Below are 17,594 nucleotides of genomic sequence, written 5' to 3'. Positions count from 1 at the left end.
TGCCAAGTCTCTTCCTGTATTTGGCAATGACTGGAAACATCATCTCTGCACTTTCTTGAGGACATCTCTCTTAACTGCGTTGGTCTCCTTAATGTTGTTTGGGCTGTTTCTGCACACGCTACAGGCTCCACTGAATGTGAACTTCCCTCCTCAGTTTGTTTTCCACTAAAGGTGGCACCCAAGTAATTTGAAATTACTTCTTTCTCTCTCTGCTGATCACCAACAGGCTGTGACAAAAAAGAAATATCACAAGCAACTAGTAAAAATGCAGTTAAAACAAGGGCTATACGTATCAGCTCCAAGAACACTGTCTTATAATTTATATGTGTGTTTACAGACAATGGAGGGGTTGCTTAAGTGAATAACTGGAATTCTACAGATATGAGAGACAGAGGCTGCCATAGGAGAGGCACTCCTAAAGCACTATGCCACACCATGTGCCCCTGGCAGAATCAGCCAAGGCAATCAGGGTACTCAGAATTACAACTTAAATAATAGATGTAGGCTGGCCGTCAGCGAACAAAAGTTGTTACTATCTGAAAGTTGTTTGCTTGGACATAGAATCATAGAATCATAGAATCGTTAGGGCTGGAAGGGACCTTCAAAGGTCATCTAGTCCAACCCCCCTGCAAGGAACAGGGATATCTCCAACTAGATCAGGTTGCTCGGGGCCTCATCCAACCTGGCCTTGAAATATGACAAGACATATGAAATGACTTAATAGATTCATTTCCGTTTCCTACGTACACGAGCCCCTGCCCTAAAAGATAAAGTGATATTTAAGATGTCTTAAGCTAGTTTGTCTTCTCTCACTCCTGCTCAAGCCTAGAAACATGCACAAGATCAAGAAGCATGTTTCACCTGAGATTTAGTAACTCCTAGCTGAGATATAACTTTTTAAAAAGTTAAAGAAGTTAGTTATAAAACATTGTCCCTGAGCTACAGCCACCATAGATGAGATTCACTTCACTTACCTTCAGCCTTCTAAAAGCCAGACATCTAGATGACACTAGCATTCTCATTACTCCTATCAAAAGGTGACGAAGAAGAGCTACTTTCAGAAATGGTGGTGATTCACTTTGTCCTAAGTTGTGCAAAGGGGAACCTAAATGATCAGTGTCTACCAGAGGCTTATCTGTATCAGTTAAGAGAGAGAAATCCTAAAGATACGTCATCACATGGCAGTTAATTTGAGTTACTTCAGTCTATTTACTGTTTTAGTCAAGTGAGTGTGATGTGCTGCTGCATATCACTCAAGCAGCTGCTAGAACCTGAGTACTCATGAGCTCACTACACACTTGAGTAGTGCTGAAAGTTCTTGGGACACACCCTCAGAACACATGCATACAAATTCTTTCACAGTGATGTGGGAGAACTTCTTAGTCCTTTCTTGGGACATAGATGGAAATGGAGGATTCACTAATTAACTTTTTTAATTGACATATTCAGCAGAGAGGCTACTGAAGAGATGAACTGCATTCGCAGAAGTGGTCTCTCCAGGTCAAGAGATGATGCATGTTAACGTGCCAGAAGAAAACCCAAGTATTTCAGTTAACAAAACTATCAATGCATTACTTTCCATGGCATTACATCTGCTATGGAAGGAAGGTTAGAGAAGAAGAAAACACTTCAAAGAGAAGAAAAGGCCAGGTGCTTTAAAAGAGACCATATACTAAAATGCATGGGCTATCCAGCATCTCAATTGCATCTACAGGACAGACTCTCCTCTTTTGGGTTCCTGTTTCACTACAATAAGGCTATTCTGAAGAAACAAGGATGAGAAAAGATCAAGCTGAACAATATACTGTTAGAATGTAATAGTTACTAAAAAATTAACTGGGATTTTTTTCCTCATTAAATTGCCTCCCTACTTTCTGCCTTCAAGAACAGTAGATGGAGGCACAAAAAAAGCTAATATCAATTATTAATTGACAAGAGTTAGAGATTCCCATTCCCCCAGGACCCTGCTTCACAATCTTCACTGCAATATTGAGTAAATCTATACATTAAGCTTCACACAGCTGTGCTACAAATTTCAGAAATTGGCACTTCACTGAAAAAGCTTTCTAAGCTGCTACGGTTCTGAGACAATTAGCCTAGAGACCTTTCAGCACCTTGAAATCAGCTACCTTTGTGGTACGTTTTATTACACACTGTTATACTCAGTTAATACTGCAGCAAAAGATGGAATTAACTCATGGTCTTTGGATGTTTCATGCCATTGTGGGGAAGCAAAATGACTCTAAACCCACCTCAAATAGCTTGTTATATAAGACTGACGATTGATTTGCAGCTCCAGATTATTCAAAGACAACACAGAGCAGAGAATCTGATTCCAGGTTTACAAGGGATGTCTACTACATTCTGCAGCATAAATATACGTCTCCTATGTGTCTTTCCCATATTATAACCTAAGCAGGAAGAGACTATAGTGTTGCATTTCCTTTATGTTCCTCTCCAGATTTTTGCATTCATGTTGTTGAATCCAAATAACCTAATCCAGACCACCTTTACAGTACAGGACATAGCAGTGTGGAAAGAACGGCACAGAGTAAGACAAGAAAACAGAAAGAAGGACCATGCGTCGCATCTATACGTCCTGGCTTCTTCAAGGGAGGACACAAACATAAAACTGTGCCTCAACCTTTTTAGTAAGTCTTGCATTGGCAGAACTAAAGTAAATAAATGCACTTCTAAATATATGCATAAAAAATCCCCGCAAGTAATCTTTCTGGTCTAAAGGAAAGACAACTGTAATTTCTTTTCTGAGTACTTCCAAAGAGTTTGCATGCTGCAGTGGTGAGAAGTATGACAGCAGAAATCAGCATACTATACTCTGGAGAAAAGCCAGAACCGGATGGCGTAGTAACCTGGAGTTGAAATTGACTGGTATATACCAGTGTGCTACAATGAAATAACAGAATAGTATTTTGGAACTTTCCTTGGAGAGAATGTGAGACAGAAGATGTACAGGGGAATGAGGAGTTTTTGAAACTCCCATGTCAATTCTAGATTTCTATGGCAGTCACTGAATGAACTTTACTAGATTTCCCATCCCAGCAAGCTCAGCTATTTTCATAACATATATATATCAAAACAGGAAAACATTACTGGACTTATAAAAGAAAAACAATTTAAATGTATTACACATGTAAATTAACAATGCCAGCTTATTCTTTACCAAGACTCACATCTCCAAGCAATTTTGCTATTCTATAAAATATTTTACAATAAACATTAATTTTTGAATATTAATTAAGCTGTTTATATACTTGTTCATTTGTTGCCATCTGCAAGTTAGATCCAGTTAAGGCTTTCATTTTTTCCACCTGAACAAGTTGAGGCTCAATCATGTTTGTTATTTGTGCGCAGCTATCATCGAACTGGGGAATACTGGGCTCTGAATTTAACTGCTCTCCTGTGGTGTTAAGTTTTCTCTCATTTGGCCCTACAGGAGTGACAGGCTGTGCTACAGATCCTGACAAGGTACTCAGAGTTATCACAATCTGTACTGACAGGGCATCACTGCTCTCATCTTCTGATGGATCACTGGAAAAGGCATGACCCTGACACTCCAGCTTGTCAGACAACGGATTTATCATTTTAAAACCCTCAGAATCACTGAGGGATCTGGACAAAATCATCTTCCCTGGGGACGCTGGTGAAAGATCTGTCTCATTATTAGGGGAATGTTCTTTTACGTTGTTATCTGTGTCAATAATGGTCATGCAGGTTCTCTGGTAGTCTTCTAAAACATGCAGAAACACATCTTGCGGTGTCTGTTCCTTTGGAACCGTTATTATATCCTCCAGAAGGGCATCTATACAGAGGTTTATTTATGGAGCAAGATCTTCATCACTAAATTTCTGAGAAATTCAAACACTAAAAAAAATAATTGTTTACAAAAGGAATGGAAAAACTCTTCTAAAAAGCATGTAATTAACATTGATTTTAGAAGTCATCCATATATATGCATATATTTTATTTGCAATTTTTGCATAAACTACAAGACTCAAAGCCTTCATACAATTTCTTAACAAGAGTTAGACTGAGGTCTCAGTTCCAAAAATAGAGTACTTCAGCTGTTGACTTTCCCTAGCAGCAAAAATCCAGAGTAAGAGACACTAAAACTGTTCTAAAGTCAAAGATATTATGTCATTGCCAATGACGTGAGGTGTTAAAGGGCTTTAAAAGAAAGGCATTAAAAATTTCTGACACCCAGAAATAATGATAGTCAACATATTCACAGTAATATAAAAACCATAGTTAGTAATACACAAAATATGAGCTCCAATTATGTGTTTATGTGGATCCCACAGAGAGATGGAGCATTTGTGCCTCACAAGCTTCAGTTCAAAACCTTAGGAGTATGTTTGGAGGCTGCACATTTGAGTTTCCACACTGAATTCGGAACCACAAAACCATAACGGTTCTTGGAAAAGTAATACTGCTACTGTTTTTCTAGTCACTTAGAGCTGTTTTCAACAGATGCACCCATTTTTATACTAATTCATAGCTTTTTCAATTTTTTTCCTATCCCTGTTTCAAATGCTTCTGCAGGAGAAAATCAGGTGCCTCAGTAGATCAAAAACATTTTTTTCTAAATAACATTTGTATATAATAGTGCTGTTGCTTAGTAATACCGGATCTGAAGGAAAAAAAAAAAAACAAAACAAAACACAACCTATTTCGATCCATTTTTAGACTCTTGCTTCCACCAAGTGGCAATACTGGGCGGTGCAAGAATCCTTTAACCACTGGTAACATGATTTTGACAAAGCTCACACACAGTAAAGCAGAAAGGGCAGAAATCTGTCAGTATTGACTCACATTCAGCGTGTAAACCATTATAAATCCTTAATTCTTTGTTGCAAAATTATTGCCCAGTCTGCTGTTTCCTATTTTGTACCTGTGCAGCTAATTGTTCCTTTTTAAGTACTGACTACTTTTTACTTTGCTGTATTTTAGACCACTTCTTCAACTTGTGCAGACTTTCAACAACGGGAAAAAAACCCACTGGCATAACTTTTTACACTTGAAGAACTGTGGTATAAACAGTGTGTATGCATATTACAAATTTCCTAAAAAAACAGCTTGGTGCATTTTTTGAAGGGCAAGTGAAACTTACATTTATATTAATGGAGGATTGGGCAGACATAATGACTAATTTTGCAAGATCCTAAAAACCCAAATACCAACTGAAATTCAACATTTAAATGTCACTGGTGTTCACAGAACCCTCATTCAACTACACGTGCATAAATTTCTTCAGCACTCATTTCTGCTAGCAAAATCCTGTGGGACTTGCTCTATGAGTTTTAATTAAACCTGCAGGATATAATAAAAGTCAAAATTTGCCCCCCCTAAAACCCATCCTCAGCTGCCACTTATCCAGAAACACACTTAAAGCCCAGTGCCTGAGGTCTCTGTACCTTCAATTGCCTGTTGAAAAGGAACAGAGGAGCAAGGCTGACCGCTGAACGAGCAAGGCTGACCCAGCTGGGAACTGAACCAAAACAGGGAGTTCTCTCTCTTGCAGACCCCAGTATGGTAAATATGGTCTAAACAAACACAAGTTTCACCGAGAGGAAGAGTAGCATTTCCCCTCTGTCAGTAGCTCAGCACTAAAATATCAACATTAAGGTAAATGCAGGTTCAGGTCCATCCTCCACCAGAAGACCTATTCTTCAAGCAACTTTTATCTAAACCAGAAGTTTCTACGTAAGAATGCCAAAGAGAAAAAGGTATTTCTTCGACATAAGGCTGTTAATTCTTTTTAGGGTTTGAATGCCAGCCAACTCACGGCACCTGTGAATCTCTTCCACTGGACATAAGCACACTACTTCAAAAGCCTTGATTTAAATCCCACTTTCCTTATGTCTCAATTATTCCCAGTTCAAATCCTAATTGAGATGCTTCTCAATCCAGGCACAAATCCTGCCGACCTTCTAGCATCAGCCCAGAATCTCATCTCCCCATTTTGCCCAGTAAGCACACACCGTGAAAAAGCTGAGCATGGCCACAGTCAACTCCAGCCCCAGCTGATTCAGAACCTCACACCAGAGGTGCACCAGAGTTCACTCTGAAGAATCTTCACATGCAAGGATTTTTTTTTTCCATGTGTTCGAGAACAATTAAAAAGTTATTGGCCGCTATTTGGTGTCACAGACTGTGGCCTGCAAATGTTACAAGATAAAATTGTACTCAACAATATTGAAGCATAAATATTAAGGGCGGAGGGGAAATATTAAGTGGACTCCTACATCTGCTAGCTCTGAGTCAAACAAGAGCAGAGAAGTTCAGCCTTTCCATACACACATATAAGAGAATCACTATAGAAGAGTTAAGGCTTCAGAAGGGTCAACACCACCAGCTTTAGTAAGAATGATGAGCTAAAGATGACTGCAATATAATAGAACATGAGGAATGCACAGAGTTTGACAGAACAGTTGAGGTTGGAAGGAACCTCTTCAGATCACTCAGTCCAATCGTCCTGCTCAAGCAGTGTCAGCTGCAGCAGGTTGCCCAGGACTATGTCCAGTCAAGTTATGAATATCTCCACAGGTGGAGCATGCACACCCTGTCCGGGCAACTTGTTCCAGTATCTGACTACTCTCACAGTTAAAAAGTGGTTTTCTGTGTTCAGATGGGATTTCCTTCTTCCTAATTTGTGTCCATTGCCTCTTGTCCTATCAGTGGGCCCTTCAGAGAAGTCTGTCTCAATCATCTTCATTCCATCCTATAGGAGTTCATACACATTGGTATGATCTCCCTGAGCCTTCTGTTCTCCACATTCAACACTCCTAGCTCTCTCAGCCTCTCCTCATGTGAAAGATCACAGAATCACAGCATAGTTTTGGTTGGAAGTGACCTTTAAACGTCATCTAGTCCAATGCCTCTGCCATAGGCAGGGACATCTTCAACTAGATCAGGTTGATCAGAGTCCCATCCAACCTGACCTTGAATGTTTCCAGGGATGGGGCATCTAAAACCTCTCTGGACAACCTCCTCCAGTGTTTCACCACCCTCATTGTAAAAAATCTCCTTCTTGTATCCAGTCTGAATCTGCCCTACTTTAGTTTAAAACCATTACCCCTTGTCCTATCGCTACAGGCCCTGCTAAAAAGTTTGTACCTGTCCTTCTTGTAAGCCCCCTTTAAGTATTCCAAGGCTGCAATAAGGTGTCCCCAGAGTCTTCTCTTCTCCAGGCTAAACAACCACAACCATCTCAGCCTGTCCTCATAGCAGAGGTGTTGCAGACCTCTGATGCTTTTTGTGGCCTTCCTCTGGACCTGCTCCAACGGGTGCGTTTCCTTCCTGTACTGAGGACTCCAGAGCTGGAGGCAGTACTCCACGTGAGGTCTCACCAGAACTGAGTAGAGGGACAGAATCACCTCCTGGACCTGCTGACCATGTTTCTCTTTGCGCAGCTCAGGATATAGTTGACTTTCTGGGCTGCGAACACACACTGACGGATCATGCCCGGCTTTTCATCCTTTTCATCCACCAGCACTCCTTCTCTGCAGGGCTGCTCTCAATCCCTCATCCTCCAGCCTCTACTGATACCAGGCGGTGCGCTGATGCAGGTGCACGACCTTGCACTTGGCCCTGTTGAAACTCATGAGGTCCACATTGGCCCACTTCGCAAGCTTGTCCAGATCTCTCTGGATGGCATCCTGTCCCTCAGGTGTGTCAACCACACCACTCAGCTTGGTGTCATCTGCAAACTTGCTGAGGGTGCACTCGATCCTACTGTCCATGTTGTTGATGAAGATATTAAACAGTACTGGTCCCAATACAGATCCCTGAGGGACATCACTCATCAATGATCTCCATCTGGACATTGAGTCATTGACCACTATCTTCTAGATGTGACCATCCAGCCAATTCCTCATGCACCAAACAGTCTCTTCATCAAATTTTCATCTCTCCAATATAGAGACAAGGATGTTTTGGGGGACCTTGTCAAAGGCCTTAGAGAACAAGATGTGCCAATCCTTTAAGCATCTTTGTGGCCCTCTGCTGGACTCGCTCCACTTATCTTTCTCATACTGAGGACACAGAACTGGCCGCAGTATTCTAGAGGTGGCCTTACCAGTTCTGAGTAGAGGATCATCTCCCTCAACTTGCTGGCAACACTATTCCTAAGGTAGCCCAGGATATTGTTTGCCTTCTTTGCCACAATGGTGTATTGCTGGCTAATGGCCAGTTTCTCGTCCATCAGGATCCTCAGGTCCTTCTCTGCAGAGCTACCTTCCATCCAGTTGGTCCCCAGCATGTACTGGTGCCTGAGGTTATTCCTTCCAGATGTAGGACTTTGCATTTCCTCTTGTTGAACTTCACGAGACTCCTCCTTGCACAGTTCTCCAGCCTGTCCAGGTCCCTCTGAATAGCAACATAACCACCTGGTGCATCAGTCTCTCCTCCCAGTACCATCTCTAAACTTGCTGAGGGCGCATTCTATTCTATTTTCATTAATGAAGATGTTGAACACTATTGGCCTCACTATTGACAGACTAACCACAACAGAAATCAGAGCTGCTATGTCATCAACATTAAGAAAATCCAGCAAGAGTCATTCTATGGTGTCAGGACTTCATGAAGAGATTATGTTAATTAATTAATTTCTCTTCTGTTTTCAGGAATAGATACACAAAACTAATATGCCCAGTGACTCACTGCTGGTTGTCAAGGTGTCTGTCCTACCCTTTCTTCAAATCAGTACACGTAAGCCTGTGATGGCCACTGGTTCCTCTCACAAGAGGTCATCCTGCAGCACTCGGATCTTGCCAGTGCCAGTATCAGCCAGTATGCAAAAAGTATAATTCACTGCAGTGAATAAATTCCAACCTTCTTACTCCAGGCTCCTAAAATATCCTCTCCGGAGATATTCTCAACACACTCAGTCTGCCAGAGGCTATTAATCATAGGCAATCTTTGTTTCAAGGCATTTTGATTTTGTTCTATTTAACTAATTCTATATAAGAATGTTTCATTTAATAAACTTGGTATTATAGTTGTATATTGGTAGTTGTATATTTTTCAAAAAGGTATAGCCTAGGGGATTTCTTTTTTTTTTTCTTTTTTTCTGAGACAAGGGATACTTGACCATGTAATCAATCGTATTTGCTACAAGACATGAACAATTTGCCATTCTGGTCTCTAACTTGTCTTTGGTGAATTTTAGCAAGTACTGTTTTTTCCCCAATATTCATTTTAATCAGGCTCTCTGAAAAAAAGGAAAGTAAAATCGATCCATATAGAATTCTAACTTTTTATTTATAGGTACAAATCTATGGTGCTAGATCGAACTGTCATAATGCTATGTTCTGTGCATTAAGCAGGTGATTTCAGCAGATAATTAACACTGCATAGCACTGTAAATTGTTCCACACTGGAATGTCAGAGAAGAAACACTGGAACTGGTATCCTGCTGTATGTTAATGCATAGTTTCCTAAGAAGCTGCAGATAGCAGCAAGCATTACATGTACCCAGTATGATTCTCTCCATTCTCTAGGATCCATGCAGTTGATGTCACTACTGCTGCAAAAATCCTCAAAACTGTCCATGGCATTGCAATAGGAGTTGGTAATCACAGCTACTTTTTGCTGCAGAAATGGCAACAGAATAAATTTCAATGACAATTTCTCAGTCCAGCAAACACAGACCTGAACGCAATGAACCTGTCAGGGAAGAACTCAGACCAGAAATCAGAAAGCACAAAGAGGGCATTGTGCCTCAGAAGGACAACAAAAGGAGATAACAGCACAGAGGTGGCAGAGCAGACACAACTAACATCGTGGTTGCAGGCGACAGCATACAGACATGAGTTCCCAACAAAAGAAGGACATGGAGCTGCTGGAGCGCGTCCAGAGGAGGGCCATGAAGATGATCCGAGGCCTGGAGCACCTCTGCTATAAAGACAGGCTGAGAGAGTTGGGGCTGTTCAGCCTGGGGAAGAGAAGGCTCCGGGGTGATCTCATAGCAGCTTTCCAGTACTTAAAGGGGGCCTACAGGAAAGCTGGAGAGGGACTTTTTACAAGGGCGTATAGTGATAGGACAAGGGGCAATGGATTATAAACTGAAAGAGGGCAGATTTAGATTAGATCTAGAGAAAGAAATTTTTCACTCAGAGGGTGGTGAGGCACTGGAACAGGTTGCCCAGAGAAGTTGTAGATGCCCCATCCCTGGAAGTGTTCAAGGTCAGGTTGGATGAGGCTTTGGACAACCTGGTGTAGTGGAGGGTGTCCCTGCCCACAGCAGGGGGGTTGGAACTAGATGATCTTTGAGGTCCCTTCCAACCCTAACCATTCTATGATTCTATGATACAAAGGCAAAGCCCAAGAACCCCTTCATGAAGTGCTGCCAGCGCTTCCTCTGCTAACTGGAGAGAAATCTGCGCAAATCCTTCACTGCTACTTGGACTTCACTGACTGCAAACCAAAAACGGCAGGAGTATTGGAAGGAAAAAGGGAAGAGGCGAAGTAGAGAGGAACTGAGGGAACATCTGAGCACTGGATGTTTATGTTGGAGGTTGCAGAACCTGCAACTCTTTCTCAAGATATTTCTGGGCTGGACGATTCACATGCATATATTGTCGAATCTTCTGGCGGGTTAGACTTAAAAGATAACCTGGCTGAAAACTAGAATAACTAAAAAAAAATTTAACAGCATCTGACAGTTGTTCCCCAAAACTTGCTTCATGTTGGGGGTCAAACAAGCACTAGTGTTGACCCAAAGGAAGCAGCAGAAATGCATGGCCAAGAAAACGGGCAGTACCTTGCAACAACCAAGTAGATGGGCTCACACTAGAATGGAATTATCCCTGATGAGTATTGCTGAGAAAGGAGTCAACAAATAGGGAAAAAAGGTAGCTCCAAAGCTACTCCCTCACTTTCACTTCATCAGCAGTGAAACCTGTCACTCATGAGCAGCTTAAGGATTATCCAAGAGATTTATCAGAGACTGGTACTACCAGTCTCTGTTTTGGCCACAAGGAGATCGTTACTCCCGAACAGAAGGACAGTTACAGATACTCTGATCCTTCTCAAAGACCTTCCTATTGCCAGCTTTCACTGGTGGAAAACACGTTTTAAGCTACTAAAAGTCTTCATCACTCTAGCTTAAGTAACGGCCCTTATAGATTCTATGTCATAGTGTTGTTTTTCCTACTCCACTGTTACTGCTGTGCTTCTACCTTTGTGCCCTACAAGCTTAAAAACTGCAGTTCCTATCCAAAAAGTAGAAAATAAAGGTTAGCTTTCAAGCTGTTTTCACCTAATGCACTCAGTGTCAGTTTCAACAGCTATGTGTGTGCTTTTTAAAATGAAAGAACTAGGTACTTTTCAGTAAAATATTCTCTAATGCAAATTAAATTAATTTATACTCAATATACATTCAGTTGTAAAAATACACTAACCTTTTCTTCTGAATCTTTCTGAAATCCATTCGATTCTATATCTAAAATTAGGAAAGCAAACAAATATTTCATTTGCACTATCACTGAATTAAACTTCTGAAAGTTGTCTCATCATCTCTAATACAATGGCCTCACTTCCTGACTACGGCTAAAGTTTCAAACCTTAAAAATTACTATAGTCACGTTCCCTAAGTGGAACTAGCAGTAAGGTTTCTAGTTAGGCTCTGTTAGTCACCAAATTATATTCCAGGTCTATTTTGTCACATTTCTTTACTGTGGTTTAGAGGCCTGTGTTTCCAAAGACTATCAGCACACGGAATTGCCGCCCTTTCCACAGGATGAGACCTATCCCTTGCCCTCTGTAATTACAACGCAATTAGACAATACAGCTAAAACAATTCAATAATTTACTGCCTCTGAAAAGGGCTGCTCCCACTCCGTCTGCTCCCATCACTGCGTTTTGACATTCATATGACACCCTGGGAATTTCCTAATCAGAAACAAGGTGAATGGTTTTCTATCGGGTGAGCAAAAATTAGCTCAGACAGGGACACAGCAAAACAGATGGGGCAGTCCTGCACTACTGGGACCACAGAGGAACTGAAGGTCAGCTGCAGTAGCAGCAGGTGACAGACAGATCTGGGGAATGACCAGCAGTATTTTTGTTTCTCCTTTCTTTCATATGTCTTTGATTCTCGGATATGTTAGCAAGAAGCATGTAGGAACCCTCAATGACAGTTACATCCATGCTTACCTTACGTACCCACATGGCACTTGAGTACCATGTGGCCTGTAACTTTTGTCAAAAAATCCCACAGCAATGAAATACTTTTAGGCTGGAAATATCATACTGTCTTATGAAAACAGTTATTTCTTCAATCAAATCTAGCAGAATACTAACAAAACCATAACTTGTATTCTAAGACAAAGATGAAAACTAAACAACTCTTGCAAAGGCCACATACCTTCAGATTCTAAATAAACCTGCACGGACACTCATCTTCAGCTTCTCAAAAGATTGTGCCAAAGCTAGAGCAACTTTCAGTTTTGTACAAAATACAACATACCTACAGAATTATTTTGCTCTCTCTCTACTGCAGCATTTAGTGAAAAAACAGCCTTAGAAATATTTTCAGTAAGTGACGGACAGCTTATCCAACCCCTGGAATGAAATAACATAACAAAAAGTTCTTATTCAGAAAGAATTGTAATCTGCTCAGCTTAAGAAAATTTCTACAGTACTTAAGAGTTTATTTATGCAGTTTTGTACTTAAAATTATTTGTGGAAACAACTGCAGTTAATTTAGAGGCATACTTCTCTTTAGGAGGACATGCAATAACTAAGACTTCCAGATTTCCTAAGTGGAGCTAGCTAATGTTTGTACATTCATTCTCTAAGTGAACAAATGGCCCTTCCTATTTTTTATTAGTTCTTTCTGTATTTCCATTACAAATCCATCTTCTACTGAAATCCTTCCATAACTTCTAAGAAAAAGAGGTCTAATATTATTTATTACAAGTTTTTGTTTATTTGTCCAATGGTTTTCCCTGAGTAGTTTACTGTCATTCCTGCTGCTTATGTCCTTATACCATTAAAGGCAGTATCATCAATAAAAACAAATACACGTACAGTTTGACTCATACTGGACACAGAATTACCTCTGATATAAATATAGATTCTTCGCTCAGCAAACAAGAAAACTGCTTTACAATAGAACACTGAGCATAAAATAACATACAAATGGAGGTATAACAGAATTGTTTAATTACAATGCCTGACTGGAATTCCTGTATGATGTATTATACTCACTGCAGTAGAGACTGAGACTGGTCAGATGTGTATGCCTCTTGAGGTATCTGAAAGAAAAAAAAACATGGTAAGTTATTGAACAAAGTACTTCATTATTTATTTTCTCAGCTTTACTAAATGGCTATCTTCTTCCTTCTGTAATTGAGTTGGGAAATGGAATTTTTGGATTCAATCTTTACATACATTACTAATAAGATACAAAAGCCATTCCACTTAAATCTTCTTTTAATTTGTGCTATTTGAGAAAAATATTGAAAAATAAATCAAAACCATGAAAGACAACACTCACTCAGAAGGAAAACATAGTGATGTAAGTAAGATATGATCGCTTTAAACTTCAAGTGTTTTATACATCAGAAGAACAAAACACAAGGTCTTTTTATTTAAAATCTGGTTTTAACCTTTCCGTGTAGCAATGCGCTCTTTTCACTATGTAAGACAGGGTGCTGCTCCAGAGACTGTGGAGTTTAGAATACAACTCTCAGTATCCCGGAAAAGGCAGAATTAAGGAACTTAGCTCACAAGACCTGCACATTAGCAGGCTCTGAAGTGGCAGGTCTGCCACATGTAGACACAGGAAAGGGAATGTGGGTAAGGAGAAAGCTACTGTCAGAGCAGGAACCGAATTCAAACTCATAGAATCATAGAATCATAGAATCATAGAATCATAGAATGGTTAGGGTTGGAAGGGACCTCAAAGATCATCTAGTTCCAACCCCCCTGCCATGGGCACAGAAATCCTCCACTACACCAGGTTGCCCAAAGCCTCATCCAACCTGGCCTTGAACACTTCCAGGGATGGGGCATCCACAACTTCTTCGGGCAACCTGTTCCAGTACCTCACCACCCTCAATGTAAAGAATTTCTTTCTTATATCTAACCTAAATCTGCCCTCTTTCAGTTTAAATCCGTTGCCCCTTGTCCTATCACTATACGCCCTTGTAAAAAGTCCCTCTCCAGCTTTCCTGTAGGGCCCCTTTAGGTACTGGAAAGCTGCTATAAGATCACCCTGGAGCCTTCTTTTCTCCAGGCTGAACAGCCCCAACTCTCTCAGCCTGTCTTCATAGCAGAGCTGCTCCAGCCCTCGGATCATCTTCATGGCCCTCCTCTGGACTTGTTCCAGTAGCTCCATGTCCTTCTTGTGTTGGGGACTCCAGAGTTGAATGCAGTATTCCAGGTGGGGTCTCACGAGAGCAGAGTAGAGGGGCAGAATCACTTCCCTCAACCTGCTGGCCACGCTCCTTTTGATACAGCCCAGGATACGGTTGGCTTTCTGGGCTGCCAGCTCACATTGTCGGTTCATGCTGAGCTTCTCATCCACCAGCACTCCCAAGTCCTTCTCCTCAGGGCTGCGCTCAATCCATTCTCCGCCCAGCCTGTACTTGTGCTTGGGATTGCCCCGACCCATGTGCAGGACCTTGCACTTGGCCTTGTTGAACTTCATGAGGTTCTCCCAGGCCCATCTCTCCAGCCTGTCAAGGTCCCTCTGGATGGCATCCCTTCCCTCCAGCATGTCCACAACACGACACAACTTGGTGTCATCTGCAAACTTGCTGAGGGTGCACTCAATCCCACTGTCCATGTCTCCAACAAAGATGTTAAATAGCACTGGTCCCAGTACCAACCCCTGAGGAACACCACTCGTCACTGGCCTCCATGTGGACATTGAACCGTTGACCACAACTCTTTGAGAGTGACCATCCAGCCAATTCCTTATCCACCGAGTGATCCATCCATCAGAACCACGTCTTTCCAGTTTAGAGATAAGGATGTCCTGTGGGACAGTATCAAATGCTTTGGATAAGTCCAGGTACGTGATGTCAGTTGCTCTGAGTAAAACTCTTTAGTAAAAGGAACTTGGATCCGCTTTTTGTGCCTCTGACTGTAGGTAAGAGAGAGATCTCCTCTAGTATGGAAAAAAAGCCTTTATGTGAAGCCTAAGGTGACCCAGGAATGATCAAGATAGGCAAGTGAACTACAAAACGGTTCTCTTCCACATGAGCTGAAGACTGGGGGTAATTAGTGGACTATTAGCGTATTGGCTGCAATTTTAAACAAACAACTGACATACAGTGGAGAACATTCACAGCACTAGGAAAACTCTGGGAAAGAGCATCTCGGTGTGGACACTAAGTGATGACTTATTTGGGTTGCACACGTATTAGCAACACAGTAAGAACAACCGTTTTAGCAATGATCTGAAGAGCTCCAGGTGGAGATCACCCAGTAGGAAGGACTGCTAAAAGGCTCCCTGGAACAGAACAGATTCTTTAGAAGCTCTTTGTGCAACAATTATTGACTGATGCAGTTTCAAAATGTGGCAATGGGATAGCTGGCAGAAAGCTATTGATTTTGCTGAACACACGCTTTGTACGAATCAGCCTGGCCATTTACACAGAACATTATCCAGAGACCAAGTGAGGTCAGGAAGATAGCAGAACAACTACTAAACCTCTTTTGACTGGCTGACATTGCTCAGATAGACACTTAAAGCTCACCGAACTACCATCATATCTCCTAAGAAGGAAGAACTATTTTGCCTCCTAAAAAATCCAGTTTTAAGCAAAATCAGTGTATTGCTGATTGGTTGAGAGGTCTTCTCAAATCATAAAAGTTCACAGATAGTATTTGCGGCCACAGAGTGGAAGTACTGGGAACAGCCTTTTGTCTTGCTCTCTTGCTTTTGGTAAGGAAACGCCTGCAAAACTCAACTGATTTTTTTCTCATTTGAGCACTTATTTTTATAGTAAACTATCTGAGGGAATTCTGGATGTGTTCCAAAAAAAAGACTAATGCTTAAAAGATGTAAATGCCACCTAATGACTTTAGCTGCACTTCATCAAACTGGGCAAGAAAAAAAAAAGCCTGAAAAAGATGAAAGCACAAACTTACAATCATGAAGCCTGCCTGAGAAAGCCATGGAATAGGGATTTAATAGATAATGGAAAGAACTTGACTTGTCAGTTGGAAAGAACCTGAATCCTACAAAATCTGTCTGTATATCTACTGCATCTCTGATGGAAGAAATGTCTTACCATGTCTTACACGCTAGAATCAAAGATAGAACTGCATACCCCAAGCCTCCCTCAACCCACCTCAAGTACAAAGAAAGCCAAGACTCTCTGGAACAACTGGAACAGATGTTACATTTCCTGCAAAAATTCACAGCCACTCCAGGCTGCATGACCCTCATATTACACTGCATCAAGATGCTGTATTTCTGAGGACATCGTAGAAGGAAGGCTTTCATGTAAGCACGTTCTGTGCTGGCTCTCAAAGTGACTGGAGAGCCACACTGGTGCAATCCACACATGCATGTATGAACAATGACAGGCCAATACCATTCCTTACAGCATTCAGTAAAGATTTAAATTTCATACTGTCCCCATGCAGTGCATGAGCAAGCTGCCAGTGGAATGCTATATCGGTCTCACAAAAAAAATAGTAGTGAGAGTTACCCAAACTACGTGGTGAAAAGTACTAGGTTTCTTTGCTTTTCTGACTTCTCCTCTTGTGGACGTGGGATTTGTCCTTAGACTTAGAAGAATCCCTTACTGGGACTGCAGACTGGCTACTCTGGTGAAAGTCATGAAACCAAAAGCTTAGGTTAGGCAGCATACAGTCAGATCAGCTCCCAGAAGAGAAAGGGAGAGAGCAAGTGGGCACTTCCCTCACCCCCTCTGTCCTTAGAAATGGGCACTTCCCACTGTCCTTAGAAAAGCGTGATAAACTTCAGTCAAGACAACTCTGGGACATGCAAGCAGTGACATAAACTTACAGAGAAAAGCCTTTGAAATAACAGTATCTTTTTTATTTTGTTCACAGTTTCCTACACTGTTAGCTGAGACAAATTTATTTGCAATTCTGTAATGCTCTGTAAAAACATTCACTTCAGTAGAAGGAGTGTCTTTTTTCAATGCAGTTTTTGTCATCTAGGAAGCAGTTTAGTTCTTTTAAAAACCCTCTTATACTGAATAAGGATCTAGATAGATAGTGGTCTTTGAACTGGTTAATCCACAGCACTAAAGACAGTGTAACAGTCACAGGTTTTAAAATCATCTCAGCGAATCAGCAGAAGCCTGTTCGTTTCTAACTGTTTCATAAGCGTGTCATATGCAGGTAGAAAGCTGACTGCTCAACTGAACAGAAGTTTATGAGCTAACTACCAACTGTGGCAAATATACTAAAAAGTAGACTAATTAGTAGATTAGGGAATGCAGAACTATCCATAAAGTAACACAATTACCCCAGCATCATGCAAGCAGACGTTTTATCCTGCATTTCAGATTATTACCTCTTTCTTTTTAAAAGAAACAATTGTCCAATTGTTGGGTCACAGCTAGTGTCATAATGAGTAACCACGG

The 17,594-nt window shown here is 41.2% G+C and overlaps 2 protein-coding genes across 2 annotated transcripts in view; one reads left to right on the top strand and one right to left on the bottom strand.

Moving 5' to 3' along the window:
• Positions 1–17,594, top strand: part of HMGCR (3-hydroxy-3-methylglutaryl-CoA reductase) — a 213,999-nt gene that overhangs the window by 169,464 nt on the left and 26,941 nt on the right. The window lies entirely within an intron of this gene.
• Positions 1–17,594, bottom strand: part of ANKRD31 (ankyrin repeat domain 31) — a 78,090-nt gene that overhangs the window by 56,418 nt on the left and 4,078 nt on the right. Inside the window, 7 exon segments of the mRNA XM_086629310.1 lie at positions 92–227; positions 3,273–3,866; positions 8,096–8,383; positions 9,487–9,609; positions 11,421–11,461; positions 12,488–12,582; positions 13,231–13,277. Coding sequence (XP_086485436.1) covers positions 92–227; positions 3,273–3,866; positions 8,096–8,383; positions 9,487–9,609; positions 11,421–11,461; positions 12,488–12,582; positions 13,231–13,277 — 1,324 coding nt within the window.

This window comes from Tauraco erythrolophus, chromosome Z, assembly GCF_009769465.1.
Source record: "Tauraco erythrolophus isolate bTauEry1 chromosome Z, bTauEry1.pri, whole genome shotgun sequence".
Lineage (NCBI taxonomy): Eukaryota > Metazoa > Chordata > Aves > Musophagiformes > Musophagidae > Tauraco > Tauraco erythrolophus.
This window is presented reverse-complemented; position numbering and strand designations above follow the sequence as displayed.